The 17,398-nt window shown below is 44.3% G+C and overlaps 2 protein-coding genes and 5 non-coding genes across 7 annotated transcripts in view; 6 read left to right on the top strand and 1 right to left on the bottom strand.

Moving 5' to 3' along the window:
- Positions 1-1,849, top strand: part of LOC143741621 (uncharacterized) — a 399,552-nt gene extending 397,703 nt beyond the window's left edge. The window contains exons 5-7 of the mRNA XM_077233886.1: positions 336-658; positions 858-971; positions 1,495-1,849. Coding sequence (XP_077090001.1) covers positions 607-658; positions 858-971; positions 1,495-1,679 — 351 coding nt within the window. The 5' untranslated portion in view covers positions 336-606 and the 3' untranslated portion in view covers positions 1,680-1,849. The remainder of the gene's footprint in view (positions 1-335; positions 659-857; positions 972-1,494) is intronic.
- Positions 1,850-2,584: 735 nt separating this feature from the next.
- Positions 2,585-3,571, bottom strand: LOC143742413 (uncharacterized). Its single transcript, XM_077235263.1, has one exon. It carries the CDS (start codon positions 3,569-3,571, stop codon positions 2,585-2,587), a length of 987 nt encoding a protein of 328 aa, XP_077091378.1.
- Positions 3,572-10,352: 6,781 nt separating this feature from the next.
- Positions 10,353-10,424, top strand: trnap-agg (transfer RNA proline (anticodon AGG)). The gene has a single exon. It is a non-coding gene; the product is annotated as a tRNA-Pro (tRNA).
- A 499-nt stretch (positions 10,425-10,923) lies between these two features.
- On the top strand, positions 10,924-10,995 carry trnap-agg (transfer RNA proline (anticodon AGG)). The gene has a single exon. It is a non-coding gene; the product is annotated as a tRNA-Pro (tRNA).
- A 255-nt stretch (positions 10,996-11,250) lies between these two features.
- On the top strand, positions 11,251-11,323 carry trnaf-gaa (transfer RNA phenylalanine (anticodon GAA)). Its single transcript has one exon. It is a non-coding gene; the product is annotated as a tRNA-Phe (tRNA).
- A 3,263-nt stretch (positions 11,324-14,586) lies between these two features.
- On the top strand, positions 14,587-14,658 carry trnap-agg (transfer RNA proline (anticodon AGG)). The gene has a single exon. It is a non-coding gene; the product is annotated as a tRNA-Pro (tRNA).
- A 2,576-nt stretch (positions 14,659-17,234) lies between these two features.
- trnai-aau (transfer RNA isoleucine (anticodon AAU)) lies at positions 17,235-17,308 on the top strand. The gene has a single exon. It is a non-coding gene; the product is annotated as a tRNA-Ile (tRNA).
- Positions 17,309-17,398: the final 90 nt, after the last annotated feature.

Below are 17,398 nucleotides of genomic sequence, written 5' to 3'. Positions count from 1 at the left end.
TTTCTCACTGATACCCCTTTTCCACCAAGGCAGAGCTGGTGCTGGTTCGGAGCCAGAGCCTAGTTTCAAATCGGTTCTTTGTTTTTCGACCACCAAAGCACCAGCTCCGAACCAGTAAAAGTGGTTCTTAAGTAGCACCAAATCATTGCTGGTCTAGAAGTAAGAACCGCTTACGTCAGCGGCTGGGGGCGGGGTTACCGTGACCAACAAGACGAACAGAAACTTGTGACCGCCATTTTTGAATTAGCAGATAAACACGATGGACGCGATTAAACAAAAACAGTTGTGGTCAGAGGAGGAAACAAGCTGCTTTATTGCACTCTGGTCCTCTGCAGAAGTCCAGGGTAAGTTAGACGGGGCTTCGCGGACGAAACCGGTTTTGCAGCAAATTCAGCGAGAGATGGCTGTAGCGGGGTTCGACCGGAACCTCCAACAGATAACAACAAACTAAAAAAACTAAAGAAGGACTACAGGGACCAAAAAAAGGACCTCGGTCGAAGCGGCAATGGTCGCCCTCGTCGAAACCCACATTTCGACGTTCTCGACTCTGTTCTCGGCGATAGGCCGGCATGCCAGGTGACCGGGGCGCTGAACTCGGCAACAATAATGCTCGAGTCAATGGTGGATGATTCGCTACAGCAAAGTTGCACCGATCCTGGTAAGTTCTGTTTTTATATTATTTTACTTTCTTGTTTCTTAGTCGTTTAGTGAGGTTCTAATTTCTTACATCAGTGTTTGCAATGTGGCTAGCTAGGATTGTATTATCTGTGATTTCATTGTATAAAGTAGCACAGAACAGTAAAGTGTAATGGACAATAATTTTTAAAGCACTGGCTGGATTTTTGTTTTTTTTATAGAACTGTCTGCCATCACCGACCGTGATGATGACAACGTTGAGTTGCCGCCACCGCTGGGCTGCAGCTCTCCCGTGCCGTCGTGTAGCAGCTCTGGAGAAGCATCTTCAGAACGGGGTAAGACTTGGTGTGCAAATGGTCACATCATACACTATGCAAACACTGAGTTGTGTCTGTAATATATATATATATATATATACACACACATACATACTGTATATTACTATATATTATCAGGTACTGAAATGTTTAAATTTTTCCTTCATTTAAAGTGATAGTTCACCCTAGGTGAACTAACCCTTTAACTTAATGAACAGCAATACAAAATACTTTGATATGTAACAATTACATTTTATTACCTTAGACAAAAAGCAAAAGTCTAGAAAATACTTTTAAAAAGTTTAAAATAGAATATAAAGTCAATCTGACATTACCTTTAGCTATATACAATATAATGTTGATGCTTTTTTATGGACATGAGCAAAATCTGAAGTGATAGTGATGTAGTATGATGCTATACATATTTTTTATATAACTAATATAGCAGATGCATACTCGTAATTCCCTGCAGAAAACCATTATTTGCAATGCTATGACAACACATTGATGATCTGTCATCTGCTATTATTGTTGTACACAGGAAAAAGGAAGAGAGACAGTACCTCAGAACTGGTGCAATATTTGGAAAGGGCAGATGAGAGGTTTTTGCAGCACAGCAAAGAAATGGATGATGCCTTGCGTCAGGACATGAGAGCGGACACACAGTCTCTGCTTGGACTCATGGGGCGCATGGTGGCCGTAATGGAGGCACAAGTGCAAAAATGATTGCAAATATACCACCACAGTATTTTTGGTTGCTGCTTTTTATGTCAATTTTTAATTTATTTAAAATAACTATTTACAATTTTTTTCACTTACTGCACTTTACATTTTCACAGTTTTATAAAGATTTGTATTGTTGTTTTTGTTTAAATAAACATGTTTATTAATACAAATGTCTGGTTCAGTTTCTTTAACATTTAGGCAAATATCGTGTATGGTTTGTGGTTTAAAAAAAATGCGATTTGTTGTATTTTCATACATGTGTATATTAAACATGTTAATCAGGTGAAGCGATTAGCTGCATATACAATTCTATAACATTTCAACATTAAATATGAATAAAATCCAAATTAGTTCATGATTGGAAGTTAATAAAAACTTGGTGGTTTAAAGTGAATTGAGGAAAAGGGTAATATTAATATTTTAAATTGTGTTAAGTAGTTTGGTGCTAATTGTAGCTCTAACCACCTGTCGGGCAGGAGCTATATCTATTTCACAATATAATTTGTTACAAGAATTTACAATATTTGGTTTGTTTTCTAGAAAGGCTTCAGATAATAGGTGGATAGTGGGCTTGAAGTGGAGCTGATGGCAAGCCATAACGCCTGAATAAAGGCTATAATGGTTGAATTAAGACAAAAGACTGTCTCATGCCGGTCAGAAGTGTGAAAGGGTCATTGATTGAGGACCATAAAGCAAGAATTGAGCAGTTCTCCTGGCCAGACATTAGTCAAGTAGGTGTTTACAGGGCAATAAAATGGCTTATGAAATTATTCACAAAATGCATCGTTTTAGAGATAATAGGGTTTATTCAATGGATGAGAATATAATACAATTTATGGAAGTGCAGATGTCCTCAAACACAAACGGCAGTGTTACAAAAATATGGCATTGGTCTATTCAAAGAATCACTCATTCCCTCCGTTAAAATGCATCATTAATGCAGCTCTGATGTCAGCCCCTTCGGTGTTTGCACGCTCAGGTAATGTCTGAACAGGAGGCTCAATGTTTAGAGTCCTGTCTGGGTGCTCTTCAGTGAAATTATCACCATGTTCCTCACAAATGTTATGGAGCACACAGCAGGTCAGTGCAATCCTCTTGCTCAGCTCCAGCTTGCAGTCATTTCTTTTTAGGAGGCACCTCCATCGTCCTTTTAATCTCCCAAAAGACATCTCCACAACCGATCGTACACTGCTCAGCCTGTAATTGTAGGTGTGCTGTTCAGGGGTCAGTCTGCCAGTGTCGGAAAAGGGCTTCATGAGCCAATTCTGCATGGGGTATGCCGGATCACCGATCAGGTAATGTCCAACATCACAGCCAGAGATGGTCACTTTGTTTTGCCCAAGTAATTCCCCGTCACTTAGGGCCTCCCACAAATGTGACTGTCGTAGCACTCGGGCGTCATGCACACTCCCTGGATAGCCAACACAAACATCCCAGAAAAGACCTTTGCCATCCACAACTGCTTGCAGAACAATAGAATGCCAGCCTTTACGATTGAAATAGTCTCGTGGATAGTCCTCTGGTGCAATTATTGGAATGTGGCTGCCATCAATTGCACCCACACACTGTGGAACTCTCCAACGATTATTAAAGAAAGTGGCCATTTCTAACAACTTTTCAGCATCAGGAAATCTTATGTGGATGGGAAGGAGCACCTTGATGACTGTGTTGCAGAATTCCTGAACACAATTAAATACAGTGCTGAGGCCTACCCCAAAAAGATGGCTGATTGTCCTGTATTCACCACCCGTGGCCAGTTTCCAGATGGCAATTGCCACACGCTTTCGGATTGGGACACACAAACGGTAGTTTGTGTTCCTTCTCCCCACAGCATGCTTGACCTGACTGCAGATGTACTCAAACGATTCTGGGGATACACGGAAATTCTGCATGAATTGTAACGGGGTGAAATCCGGAACAATTGTTTCCCACCTGTGGCCAGATCGTGGGTATGCCCACATTACAGGTGGCCTCCGCCTTGCCTACAGCTGCAAGATTGCCTGTAAAGATAAAAAAAAATATATAAATATATATACTGTAGGCTATATATAAGTTTCATTTATGGGCAATAGGGTTTATGTATATTTTCTATCAAGAATACAGTGTAGTATAAATACTATAAAAACAGTTGAGCTGTAGCAGTGAAGCGTTTATTAATTCATCTATAAGTACCACTTAAAAGACAGGGCTACTTTATTTATAAGGTTTTTTCCCAGTCTTTTTAGGGTCATACATTGTCTTTTCAGACAACTTATTTTCATAGCCTTCTTGTCCAGTGAAAACCATGTATAAATCTAAATTTGGACATTTTTAATAGGCTAACGTTACACATTACAGCTGCAGTAATACTAATAAAAAAACATAATATAGCATATAATAAAACAACACTGACAGTGGACACATTTTTCTGCAGATTATCTAGTTTTAGTTTTATTACTGTGAGTGGTTTTTGCGTTTGCGTCACACATACATACGAGATTTCACAAAACAGCGTCGGAAACCTTATTCAACCTATGCTTAATACATTTTAATTTAACTGCAATGTGATCGATTATCAGCAAAATCGATGCTAGGAGGTTAGCAACATGCTGAGGCTAAAATATAAATCTCAGACTAAAGTCGGCATCTTATTGTTAAAAATAAATGTTATGTACATACCGTTACTCTCGCTTGTAATCTCCGTCTGTACAAATAAAGGCGAGCCACGCGAACACGTTGGATCCGCCGTGTTTGGATGCCGATGTAGGTCCGCAAAGCCATGAACATCAGTAGCAAAGCAACGTCCGCCATTGTTTATTGGTGTGTTTGTGTTTAGCGCCACCGCGCTAACGTTGCTGGGAAAGATGAGACGTATGCAGTGACGTAAGAGCTGGCTCTGTTGTGGCTCTCTAGCCGGTGGAAAGGCAAACCGGTTCTTAGTAAGCTTATCAGTTGAACCAACTCCGAACCAGCTCTGGCTCTGGCTCTGAACCAGCACCCGGTTCTTGTTGGTGGAAAAGGGGTATGAGAGCATTTCACTGGGAATCTGGCTTGGGGGGGTTGTCAGTCTCTCTACAGTAGCAAAAAGAGTGCGCGTGTTGTTTATATTGCTGTTTATAATATTCGAGAAAAAAGTCTGTCTAGCTTTGCTTAGTTCCATATTGAAAGCATGCTGTCTTTGTAGATGTTATAATGGACTACAAGTTTTGTCTTCCGCCACATGCCCTCTGCTTTTCTGCATTGTCTTTTCATATTTTGCACTGCTGTTGAGTTTCTCCAAGGTGCTTTTTGTCTGCCACTCTTCTTCCTGACTTTCACAGGAGCAATATCATCAATTACACTCTTAACTTTTGAGTTAAAAGAATCAAGGAGAAAATCAACAGAGTCAGCAGATATGCTTGGTGTTAAAGATATAGCCTTCATAAATAGTACACTAGTGTTCTCATTTAAGCATCTCTTCTTGACAGACACAGATCTAGCTTCAATGGCAGGAGAGATCAATATATCAAAGAAAATACAAAAATGATCAGACAGTGCTACATCCTTAATAACAATTGATGAAATGTTTAGACCCTTACTGATAAGTAAATCTAGAGTGTGTCCACGATTATGTGTGGGTCCATGTACATGCTGAGTCAGATCAAAAGTTTTTAAAACAGTTTTGATTTATTTTGCCATATTGTTTTCTGCATTATCTATGTGAATGTTAAAATCTCCAGCAATGGCAAAGCAGTCAAACTCTGAGGAAATTGTTGATAACAGTTCTGTTAAGTTCTCAGCAAAAGCTGGAGAGTATTTTGGAGGCCTGTAAACAATGATAAGTAAAATGCGTGGAGCACCTTTTAACACAATACCCAGATACTCGAAAGACGGGTAATTCCCAAATGATATTTGCTTACATTGATAGACATCTTTATAAAGAGCAGCTAAACCTCCGCCTCTTCTGACAGCTCTGCAGACACTCATACAAGTAAAGTTAGGAGGGGCTGTTTCATTGAGGACTGTTGCACTGCAACTTTCTTCTAGCCAAGTTTCATTTAGCAACATAAAATCCAGGTTGTATGTGGTTATTAAGTCGTTGACTAAAAGTGATTTATTTTTAAGTGAGCGGATGTTTAAAAGTGCTAACTTAACAGTCTTACTTTTTGTCCCCACAGCAATCTTGGTATGTCGTGTAATAGGCACCAGATTAGATGGGTTTGCTGTACGGCTTTTGAAGGCCTTAGACTTTCTATCATGTAATCGAACAGCAGTAGAAAAAGATACAGGCACACTGGGTTCCCGCTTGTTCTGTAAACATTTGAGAAAGTTATTGTTATCATAGCGGGGACCCGACACATATCACTGAGAGCTGGTATCAGTGGTTTTTGGTTCACCTCGAGCCGCTGGAGGAGGGTGTGGGCCCTGGCACTGTGGCAGAGGCCGAAGAGCTCTCACAGGAGGAGGGGGAGGAGGAGGAGGAGGGGGAGGGGGAGGGGGAGGGCGAGCTGGGCGCGCAGGCTTTGGTGGTTGTGGGGCCTGGCGTTTTTGGTTGGTATCTGGGGGCTCGCAGCAAAAGAGTGGGATAGTCTAGTTCCAGCATGCACCAGTTGTTCCATTTTCTCTGAGAACCTCAGAAGTGGAGATGCTGGAGAGAGTGATAATGTTTCCGGTGAGAGGGATTTTTGCTCTGGTGTTATTGGAGGCTGTAATATGCTGTCCTGGTTTCCCTGGCTGTTTTCCAGAAAGTCGTCTATGGGTGCTGTATCTTGGAGCAGTGCTGGTATGTCACAGTCTGTCTGTGGTGAGCTCTGTGGGCAGGGCTCAGCTGAGATTGTGTCCGTGAGCAGAGGTTGTTGTGGCTGAGTGGTGTTATCACTGTCCTTGTGTGATGTGTCAACCGCATGTCCATTCAGGTGCTGAAGTGAAATCCTGTGGTCATTCATACTGTATCCAGGTGTGTGTGTGCCATTCAGGTTGAGTGGATTGGCACACATTGCAGAAGGATGACGGAGGGAGAAGTAGATATTGTCCTTTAGCACTCTTGAACCAAGTTTGTTTGGGTGGTGGCCATCCTGTTGAAACAGTTGCCTCTGACTCCAGAAAAGATTGAAGTTGTCAATAAAGTTCACTCCTTTTATATTGCAGGTTTTTTGCAGCCATGTATTAAGCCCAAGCAACCGTGAAAACCTGTTTGTTCCTCTTGCTGGGAGTGGTCCACTGATGAATGTTTGAACTTTCAGTCTTTTAAGTGTTTCAAAAAGTTCATTGAAATCCTTTTTAAGAAGTTCCGACTGCTCTTTATGAATATCATTCTTCCCCACATGAATGATGAGTCGATTTGCAGTCTTATGTTTCATCAGAATGTTCTGAAGTTCCCTGTTTACATCAGAAGTTGTTGCTTGTGGCAGGCAGCACGTTGTTGTATCCCTGCTATTAATGTTTCTGATTACGGAGTCGCCCACTATCAGAGTCCTGGGCTCGGCTGCACTGTGAGCTGAGTGCCGCTGTCTGCTCGACCTTGAGCCCCAGTTAGCATCAGTGTTAGCTACTGGCTGATTCTGTCTGTGTGCGATCACATTCATCAAATTTGGGGATTCCTCATTCATTAATACTTCAAATCTGTTCTCAAGATGTATAGGCGGTGGTAGGAGACCAGTGTTTGCAGTCCTTGTCAGAGCCGTATCTGGGGTAGAGGATGCTACTGCAGTAATATGTGATGCTCGTGACAATCTGATGTCTCGAGTGCCTTTGGGTCCCGCACCCTATTTGTGCCATCGATTAGTAAAACGATCGGCTTGTTTCTCTACACTCAGTATGGCCTGTCGAGAAGCACTAGATTCATGGGACTCACCGGCTGTATGCTGAGGACGTCCATGACGAAGCTCTGTTGTGTGTTCCGTCTGGTTTGGTGGTCCCACAATTAACTTTGTTTCAAGAATTGCAATCCTTTGTAAAAGTCTGTGGCAGTTGGAGCAGCAAGTAGATTCCAGAGGAGGCATTTTCTTATCCTTATGAATGTAGGCAGTTGTGTTTTCTCTTCCCCGGAATGTAAGCTTTCAGTGGGAGGCTGGTCGAATAAAATAATTCTGCTTTTTCTTGTAGTAATCCAAGCGTTTGAGCACTGTGCTGTTTTGCTGTAGTTAAAATTAGGTGATAAAAGGAGATAAATTATAGAAATATAAAAGCGATAGAGCAAAGCGCGGAGCAGTAAGCGAGAGCGTCCGAACAGTAGCTGAGCAGGAAGTAGTCGTCATCAGTAGTAATTATCGTCATCTTTGCAACAGGTAAGTCTATTCTTCACGACTGTATAATCGATCATTATTTATTCATAAACAGTGTTTGTTTTTAGACAATTAAACATGCCAATAAAGCTAGCTAGCGTGTAATAGCACACGTTTTCTTCTGTACATGTGAACCTGCAACTTTACCATGATATACAGTAAAAAACATGTCACTACTGTCAAGATAATTAGCCGACCGCTAATTAAGCTATATCCTCCTTAAACCATTTTTTTTGTTGTTGTTAATTTAGTAATTTTTTGTGTCATTCATTACATTATTTTGAGCACAAGAAGATTTTTACTAAAACCTTTTTAAAAAAAAGTTTAATTCATATATGTTATACTATACTATGTTATACACCAGTATACATATTTATGTTATCTTTTTAAATACTATGTTATACATATTTAAAAAGACATGAATAGGCAAAAACAAGTGTTTTTTTGTTTCAACAAATGATTCTCAACTATGTTATAAAAGATATACCAAAACGATTTGATATACCATTTTAAGTTTTAGATCTGTTTGATGATCATATTATTATGAATTGTCATAAACGCCTTTATGTTATATTTGGTGTATCTTAGTAATCTCTGCCACAAAAGCTAAACAAAACAAAACGATTTAAGCATGGCATGATACCAGCAAAATTGTACCAAGAAGTGTTATTTATTTTCTTATTAATTAGTTCATCACACTATTTACAATTTGTACACAAGGCAATTCAAAGTGATTCACAGTTGTATAAAAAACAATAATGCTTATGCTCATAATAATAATAATCATTAATTATTATAATATTATAATAATTAATTACATAAAAAAAATGCTGTAGTAAAATACTTTCAGTTGGAATATGACAGCTATGTAACGTTCTGTTTATGCCTGTGTCCTTTCAGATTATGTATGCATACCCGGTTTTACGAAGAACCTCTGAGGGTCGACTCCTTATGGGGCCAACTGAGGAGGCCAATAGGAGGAAGATCGTGTTGGCAGGGAGGGCCAGGTGTAAAGAGGAGGTCTTGGCTGAGGCCACTGCCTTTGTGAGGCAGAATGGAGGGAATCCTGGAGACCAGTTCCTGGTTCTGGCTCACTGCAAGATCCAGTTTGGGAAACACCAGGGTCAGAGGTTCCTGTGGCTGCTGAAGAACTCACTGTGGTATGCCTGCTATCTGGTCAGCAGCATTTTGGGGGAGGAGGAGAGGGACAACCCGCTGTCGGACAACAAACACCTGTTCCTCAGATACACCTCGCAGATCAGGGAGGTAGGCGAGGCTGTAGAGGTGTATCAGAAAAAAACAGGCCATGCTGCAGGAGGCCCACAGGACAGGAGACTCTTGGTGTCTGATGGTGGAGTTTGGGGATTTTAAATTTTAAGGGTAGGTCAATAAAGGAGGTTTATGAGGACCCAAGCAAGGAGGCCCAGGCTCTCATCACCTACCTGAAGAAGGCAAAGGCCGGGCCTAACACCAATATGGCCCTTTTCAAAGCATACGTGCTGAAGAGGCAGGCTCCAGCCCACGTGCCCACCGTCACTGTGCCCACTGCATCTGTCCTCACTGCTGCTGTGCCCACTGCCACTGTGTCTGTTCCTCCTCCACCTACTGCCACTAAGAACAGGCCACTGCTGGCGACCAATGTGAAGGCCCTGTTGGCGCGGGGGAAGCATTTATTTGCTTCGCAGCTGGCACAAAAGATTTTGGCTCCAGCCAAACCCTGTAAGTGGGTAAGTTTTTTCTTTTTTCTCCAGCCACTGCAGGCTCGAGAGGCCCTGCTCCTGCCCCGGCTCGTGCTACTGCCCCTGCTCCTGCCCCTTATCCTGCTCCTCCAGCATTGTGGACCCCTGGCCAGGTGTCCCAGTCGCCTGCAGAGCTTCCTGTCCACTGGAAAGAGCAACTCCCATCTTTCCAGCAAGGCTTTCAACACCTGTCCCTCTGCACCAAGACCATCCTCACTACAGCCACTCACAGGACTGCAGCGCCCTGCCCAGCCTCCTCTGCAGTCTCCTCCTCTGCACCCTACCCAGCCTCCTCTGCAGTCTCCTCCTCTGCGCCCTGCCCAGCCTCCTCTGCAGTCTCCTCCTCTGCGCTCTGCCCAGCCTCCTCTGCAGTCTCCTCCTCTGCGCCCTGCTCAGCCTCCTCTGCAGTCTCCTCCACAGCCTTCTGTCCAGCCAAGTGCTGCCTCTGCTCCTGCAACATCAACTGGGTCCAGTGTTGCAGACCAGGCTCCTGTAAGTAAGCTTCTCATTATTCGTGTGCAGGTCCTGCAGCGTGATTTCCAATGACCACAAAAAAAGAGGCCCCATTTCCTCTGTGCTGGAAACTTTGCACCGGCTACCTTTTAATTGTTGATTTAATAAGAAAATTGCGCTTTAAGCCATGGAAGCTGAAATGTTTGCGGCCCGACAGCAGCACGGAGGATGTATGTTTCGGCTCGTTGGTCTAGGGGTATGATTCTTGCTTAGGGTGCGAGAGGTCCCGGGTTCAAATCCCGGACGAGCCCATTATTAGGCTTTGCTTTTAATCTCTTCATGGGAAAAGTTGACACACGCCAAGGTTCCATGGTGTAATGGTTTACACTCTTGGCTCTGAATCCAGCGATCCGAGTTCAAATCTCGGTGGGACCTGCTTTTGCCAGGAATGTGTGCAGTACCTCGTTCGAAAAAACTTTTTCGGCAGCACTGAGCTGCAAGAGCTCATCTAGGTAGTGCCCCTTGAAGGGGGGCGTAAAAAGGATTGACAGCACTGGAGAATGCAGGCATCGATCCCGCTACCTCTCGCATGCTAAGCGAGCGCTCTACCATTTGAGTTACTTCCCCTCGATGATGGAGAAGAGGTGTCCATCGCTCTCAAAGACAAAGACGAGGCGTGATCCCTAGCACGTGTGCATGTGCTGCAGCGTGATTTCCAATGACCACAAAAAAGAGGCCGCATTTCCTCTGTGCTGGCAACTTTGCACTGGCTACCTTTTAATTGTAGATTTAATTGCAGACGTATGTTTGGGCTCGTTGGTCTAGGGGTATGATTCTCGCTTAGGGTGCGAGAGGTCCCGGGTTCTAATCCCGGACGAGCCCATTATCAGGCTTTGCTTTTAATCTCTTCAGCCTGATTAGGGCAACCAGGATATTTCTGAGAAATTGGGGATAAAATGAGCCAGAGATAGGCCGGTTAGCTCAGTTGGTTAGAGCGTGGTGCTAATAGTGCCAAGGTCAAGGGTTCGATCCCCGTACGGGCAACTCATTTTCTCTCTGGGACCTTCGCTCTGCTCTTCTCGAAAATGACTGGCGGTCTCCCAGACATGGCTGCTGGCTAAACCGCACAAGTAGCTCGCCGAAATAGCTCAGTTGGGAGAGCGTTAGACTGAAGATCTAAAGGTCCCTGGTTCAATCCCGGGTTTCTGCAAAGGAACCACGTCCGCCTCTCTGAGTCGAGGCGGTCTATTGACCAAACGCCAGCTCTTATCTACCTGATTCCACTTAGCCTCATTGCTATCTGCCTCTCAGCCAGCTATCAGCTATCATGTTTGTTCCATGGTGTAATGGTTAGCACTCTGGGCTTTGAATCCATGTGAACCTGCAACTTTACCATGATATACAGTAAAAAACATGCCACTACTGTCAAGATAATTAGCCGACCGCTAATTAAGCTATATCCTACTTAAACCATTTTTTTTGTTGTTGTTAATTTAGTATTTTTTTGTGTCATTCATTACATTATTTTGAGCACAAGAAGATTTTTACTAAAACCTTTAAAAAAAAGTTTAATTCATATATGTCATACTATACTATGTTATACACCAGTATACATATTTATGTTATCTTTTTAAATACTATGTTATACATATTTAAAAAGACATGAATAGGCAAAAACAAGTGTTTTTTTGTTTCAACAAATGATTCTCAACTATGTTATAAAAGATATACCAAAACGATTTGATATACCATTTTAAGTTTTAGATCTGTTTGATGATCATATTATTATGAATTGTCATAAACGCCTTTATGTTATATTTGGTGTTTCTTAGTAATCTCTGCCACAAAAGCTAAACAAAACAAAACGATTTAAGCATGGCATGATACCAGCAAGATTGTACCAAGAAGTGTTATTTATTTTCTTATTAATAAGTTCATCACACTTTTTACAATTTGTACACAAGGCAATTCAAAATGATTCACAGTTGTATGAAAAACAATAATGCTTATGCTCATAATAATAATAATAATATTCATTAATTATTATAATATTATAATAATTAATTACATAAAAAACAAATGCTGTAGTAAAATACTTTCAGTTGGAATATGACAGCTATGTAACGTTCTGTTTATGCCTGTGTCCTTTCAGATTATGTATGCATACCCGGTTTTACGAAGAACCTCTGAGGGTCGACTCCTTATGGGGCCAACTGAGGAGGCCAATAGGAGGAAGATCGTGTTGGCAGGGAGGGCCAGGTGTAAAGAGGAGGTCCTGGCTGAGGCCACTGCCTTTGTGAGGCAGAATGGAGGGAATCCTGGAGACCAGTTCCTGGTTCTGGCTCACTGCAAGATCCAGTTTGGGAAACACCAGGGTCAGATTTTCCTGTGGCTGCTGGAGAACTCACTGGGGTATGCCTACTATCTGGTCAGCAGCATTTTGGGGGAGGAGAGGGACAACCCGCTGTCGGACAACAAACACCTGTTCCTCAGATACACCTCGCAGATCAGGGAGGTAGGCGAGGCTGTGGAGGTGTATCATATAAAACAGGCCATGCTGCAGGAGGCCCAGAGGACAGGAGACTCTGGATGTCTGATGGTGGAGTTTGGGGATTTTAAGGGTAGGTCAATGAAGGAGGTGTATGAGGACCCAAGCAAGGAGGCCCAGGCTCTCATCACCTACCTGAAGAAGGCAAAGGCCAGGCCTAACACCAATATGGCCCTTTTCAAAGCATACGTGCTGAAGAGGCAGGCTCCAGCCCACGTGCCCACCACCACTGTGCCCACTGCATCTGTCCTCACTGCTGCTGTGCCCACTGCCACTGTGTCTGTTCCTCCTCCACCTACTGCCACTAAGAACAGGCCACTGCTGGCGACCAATGTGAAGGCCCTGTTGGCGCGGGGGAAGCATTTATTTGCTTCACAGCTGGCACAAAAGATTTTGGCTCCAGCCAAACCCTGTAAGTGATTTGCAAGCTTTAAAATCATTACAGTATATATTATGCAGTATATATGTCTAACGAAAATACGTGTTCAACAGCTGCAGGACCACGTGTACATCCTGCGTCTGAGTCCGCAGCCCGGAGACAGCTCTTTACATGTGGTGAGTATCACTTAACGCATACAAGTGTGTTGGTGACATGTGCTTAGTGTTTTATGTTATTTTACAGACTCTGCTGCTATGGATTTTTTTGAGGAGGAAGATGACCTGGAGATGGCAACTGTAGCCTCGCAAGCTGAGGAACAACTTCCTCAAGGTATGTAAATCTTAAACAATATTTTACAAACAATTACAAATAAAACAAAACAGTATTTTTTAAATGACATATTATTTTATTTCACAACACAGAGGAATGGCACTTCTCAGGTGTCAATCTACATTCACTCTTTGAGTGAACATCCTCAAAGGAAAAAAGATAATTTAAAGGTGTATGTAAAAGGTTTTATTTCATTTTTTATCGTAATCACTGACTAAAGCTCATTCTTGTCATCTCACACTTCCCCCACTCCCCTTGGAATAAGTGGCTGTTGTAGTGTTTGGTCTGCTTCGCTTCACACTTGGCTGATCCCATCTTTTTTTCTTCTTGTATTTCTTCTAATGGTGCTTGGATGAAAAACAGGATGATTTTCACTGCTTCCTTCCATCTTTTCATCATCATGTCATCTCTCTACTAATCATACATGCTTTGTAGTAAACCTTGTAATCGCAGTAGCTGTCCAGCAGAGCTGAGAAAGTCATGCAGTGAAAGTCTAAAACAATAAGATAATTTTGTTGTGTTTTTTTACGCTCCAGCCACTGCAGGCTCGAGAGGCCCTGCTCCTGCCCCGGCTCGTGCTACTGCCCCTGCTCCTGCCCCTTATCCTGCTCCCCCAGCATTGTGGACCCCTGGCCAGGTGTCCCAGTCGCCTGCAGAGCTTCCTGTCCACTGGAAAGAGCAACTCCCATCTTTCCAGCAAGGCCTTCAACCCCTGTCCCTCTGCACCAGGACCATCCTCACTACAGCCACCCACAGGACTGCAGCGCCCTGCCCAGCCTCCTCTGCAGTCTCCTCCTCTGCGCCCTGCCCAGCCTCCTCTGCAGTCTCCTCCTCTGCGCCCTGCCCAGCCTCCTCTGCAGTCTCCTCCTCTGCGCCCTGCCCAGCCTCCTCTGCAGTCTCCTCCTCTGCGCCCTGTTCAGCCTCCTCTGCAGTCTCCTCCACAGCCTTCTGTCCAGCCAAGTGCTGCCTCTGCTCCTGCAACATCAACTGGGTCCAGTGTTGCAGACCAGGCTCCTGTAAGTAAGCTTCTCATTATTCGTGTGCAGGTGCTGCAGCGTGATTTCCAATGACCACAAAAAAAGAGGCCGCATTTCCTCTGTGCTGGAAACTTTGCACTGGCTACCTTTTAATTGTAGATTTAATCAAAAAATTGCGCTTTAAGCCATGCAAGCTGAAATGTTTGCGGCTCGGCAGCAGCAGGGAGGATGTATGTTTCGGCTCATTGGTATAGGGGTATGATTCTCGCTTAGGGTGCGAGAGGTCCCGGGTTCAAATCCCGGACGAGCCCATTATTAGGCTTTGCTTTTAATCTCTTCAGCCTGATTAGGGCAACCAGGATATTTATATCCCGGGTTTCGGCAGAGGAACCACGTCCGCCTCTTTTAGTCTACCTGATTCCACCTAGCCTCATCGCTATCTGCCTCTCAGACAGCCAGCTATCAGGAAGTGTTGGTTCCATGGTGTAATGGTTAGCGCTTTGAATCCAGCGATCCAAGTTCCAATCTCGGTAGAACTTTCTTAGGTTCTTTGCGGAAGGGAGGGAAAAAGCAGAGGTGATGCGCAACTGCTGACGTGGCAGTGAAATTGGCAATCTCAAACAGAGTCGGAATTGGGGAAACATGGGCTTAAAAAGCAAAGGCTTCATTTGCTCCTTGCTATCGTGCTTTTGGACTCAATGACTTAAATCTCTGCTGCTCATGGGAAAAGTTGACACACGCCAAGGTTCCATGGTGTAATGGTTTGCACTCTTGGCTCTGAATCCAGCGATCCGAGTTCAAATCTCGGTGGGACGAGCTTTTGCCAGGAATGTGTGCAGTACCTCGTTCGAAAAAACTTTTTCGGCAGCACTGAGCCGCAAGAGCTCATCTAGGTAGTGCCTCTTGAAGGGGGGCATAAAAAGGATGGACAGCACTGCAGAATGCAGGCATCGATCCCGCTACCTCTCGCATGCTAAGCGAGCGCTCTACCATTTGAGCTAATTCCCCTCGATGATGGAGAGGAGGTGTCCATCGCTCTCAAAGACAAAGACGAGGCGCGATCACTGGCTACCTTTTAATTGTAGATCCGAGTTCAAATCTCGGTGGGAACTGCATTTGCCAGGAATGTGTGCAGTACCTCGTTCGAAAAAACATTTTCGGCAGCACTGAGCCGCAAGAGCTCATCTAGGTAGTGCCCCTTGAAGGGGGGCGTAAAAAGGATGGACAGCACTGGAGAATGCAGGCATCGATCCCGCTACCTCTCGCTTGCGCTTGCTGCTTCCTACCGATTGAGCCAAAGTAAGCCCAAAGTAAGCCCACGTGAGCCAATCGTGTTTCTCTGCTGTGGCTTACTTTTGACCAATCGCGTTCTCTCCTGTGGCTTACTTTTGACCAATCGTGTTTCTCTCCTGTGGCTTACTTTTGACCAATCGCCTTTCTCTCCTGTGGCTTACTTTTGACCAATCGCGTTTCTCTCCTGGCTCTGCTCCTGTGGCTTACTTTTGACCAATCGGCGACCGCTATTATTATCGTCATCTTTGCAATCTTTGCAACAGGTAAGTCTATTCTTCACGACTGTATAATCGATCATTATTCATTCATAAACAGTGTTTGTTTTTGGACAATTAAACATGCCAATAATGCCAATGCTAGCGTGTAATAGCACACGTTTTCTTCTGTACATGTGAACCTGCAACTTTACCATGATATACAGTAAAAAACATGCCACTACTGTCAAGATAATTAGCCAACCGCTAATTAAGCTATATCCTCCTTAAACCATTTTTTTGTTGTTGTTAATATAGTATTTTTTTGTGTCATTCATTACATTATTATAAACATTATTCCAGCCCACGTGCCCACCACCACTGTGCCCACTGCATCTGTCCTCACTGATGCTGTGCCCACTGCCACTGTGTCTGTTCTTCCTCCACCTACTGCCACTAAGAATAGGCCACTGCTGGCGACCAATTTGTAGGCCCTGTTGGCGCGGGGGAAGCATTTATTTGCTTCACAGCTGGCACAAAAGATTTTGTCTCCAGCCAAACCCTGTAAGTGGGTAAGTTTTTTCTTTTTTCTCCAGCCACTGCAGGCTCGAGAGGCCCTGCTCCTGCCCCGGCTCGTGCTACTGCCCCTGCTCCTGCCCCTTATCCTGCTCCTCCAGCATTGTGGACCCCTGGCCAGGTGTCCCAGTCGCCTGCAGAGCTTCCTGTCCACTGGAAAGAGCAACTCCAATCTTTCCAGCAAGGCCTTCAACCCCTGTCCCTCTGCACCAGGACCATCCTCACTACAGCCACCCACAGGACTGCAGCGCCCTGCCCAGCCTCCTCTGCAGTCTCCTCCTCTGCGCCCTGCCCAGCCTCCTCTGCAGTCTCCTCCTCTGCGCCCTGCCCAGCCTCCTCTGCAGTCTCCTCCTCTGCGCCCTGCTCAGCCTCCTCTGCAGTCTCCTCCACAGCATTCTGTCCAGCCAAGTGCTGCCTCTGCTCCTGCAACATCAACTGGGTCCAGTGTTGCAGACCAGGCTCCTGTAAGTAAGCTTCTCATTATTCGTGTGCAGGTCCTGCAGCGTGATTTCCAATGACCACAAAAAAAGAGGCCCCATTTCCTCTGTGCTGGAAACTTTGCACTGGCTACCTTTTAATTGTTGATTTAATCAAAAAATTGTGCTTTAAGCCATGGAATCTGAAATGTTTGCGATCCGACAGCAGCAGGGAGGATGTATATTTCGGCTCGTTGGTCTAGGGGTATGATTCTCGCTTAGGGTGCGACAGGTCCCAGGTTCAAATCCCGGACGAGACCATTATTAGGCTTTGCTGTTAATCTCTTCAGCCTGATTAGGGCAACCAGGATATTTCTGAGCAATTGGGGATAAAATGTGCCAGAGAGAGGCCGGTTAGCTCAGTTGGTTAGAGCGTGGTGCTAATAACGCCAAGGTTGCGAGTTCGATCCCCGTAAGGGCCACTCATTTTCTCTCTGTGACCTTCGCTCTGCTCTTCTCGAAAATGACGGGCGGTCTCCCATACATCCATGCTGGCTAAACCTCACAAGTAC

The sequence above is a fragment of the Siphateles boraxobius genome, unplaced genomic scaffold (assembly GCF_051911475.1).
Source record: "Siphateles boraxobius isolate OS27281-9 unplaced genomic scaffold, OSU_SipBor_1 19, whole genome shotgun sequence".
Taxonomy (NCBI): Eukaryota; Metazoa; Chordata; class Actinopteri; order Cypriniformes; family Leuciscidae; genus Siphateles; species Siphateles boraxobius.
The sequence above is the reverse complement of the archived record's forward strand: the minus strand, read 5'-3'. Positions and strand labels throughout refer to the sequence as shown.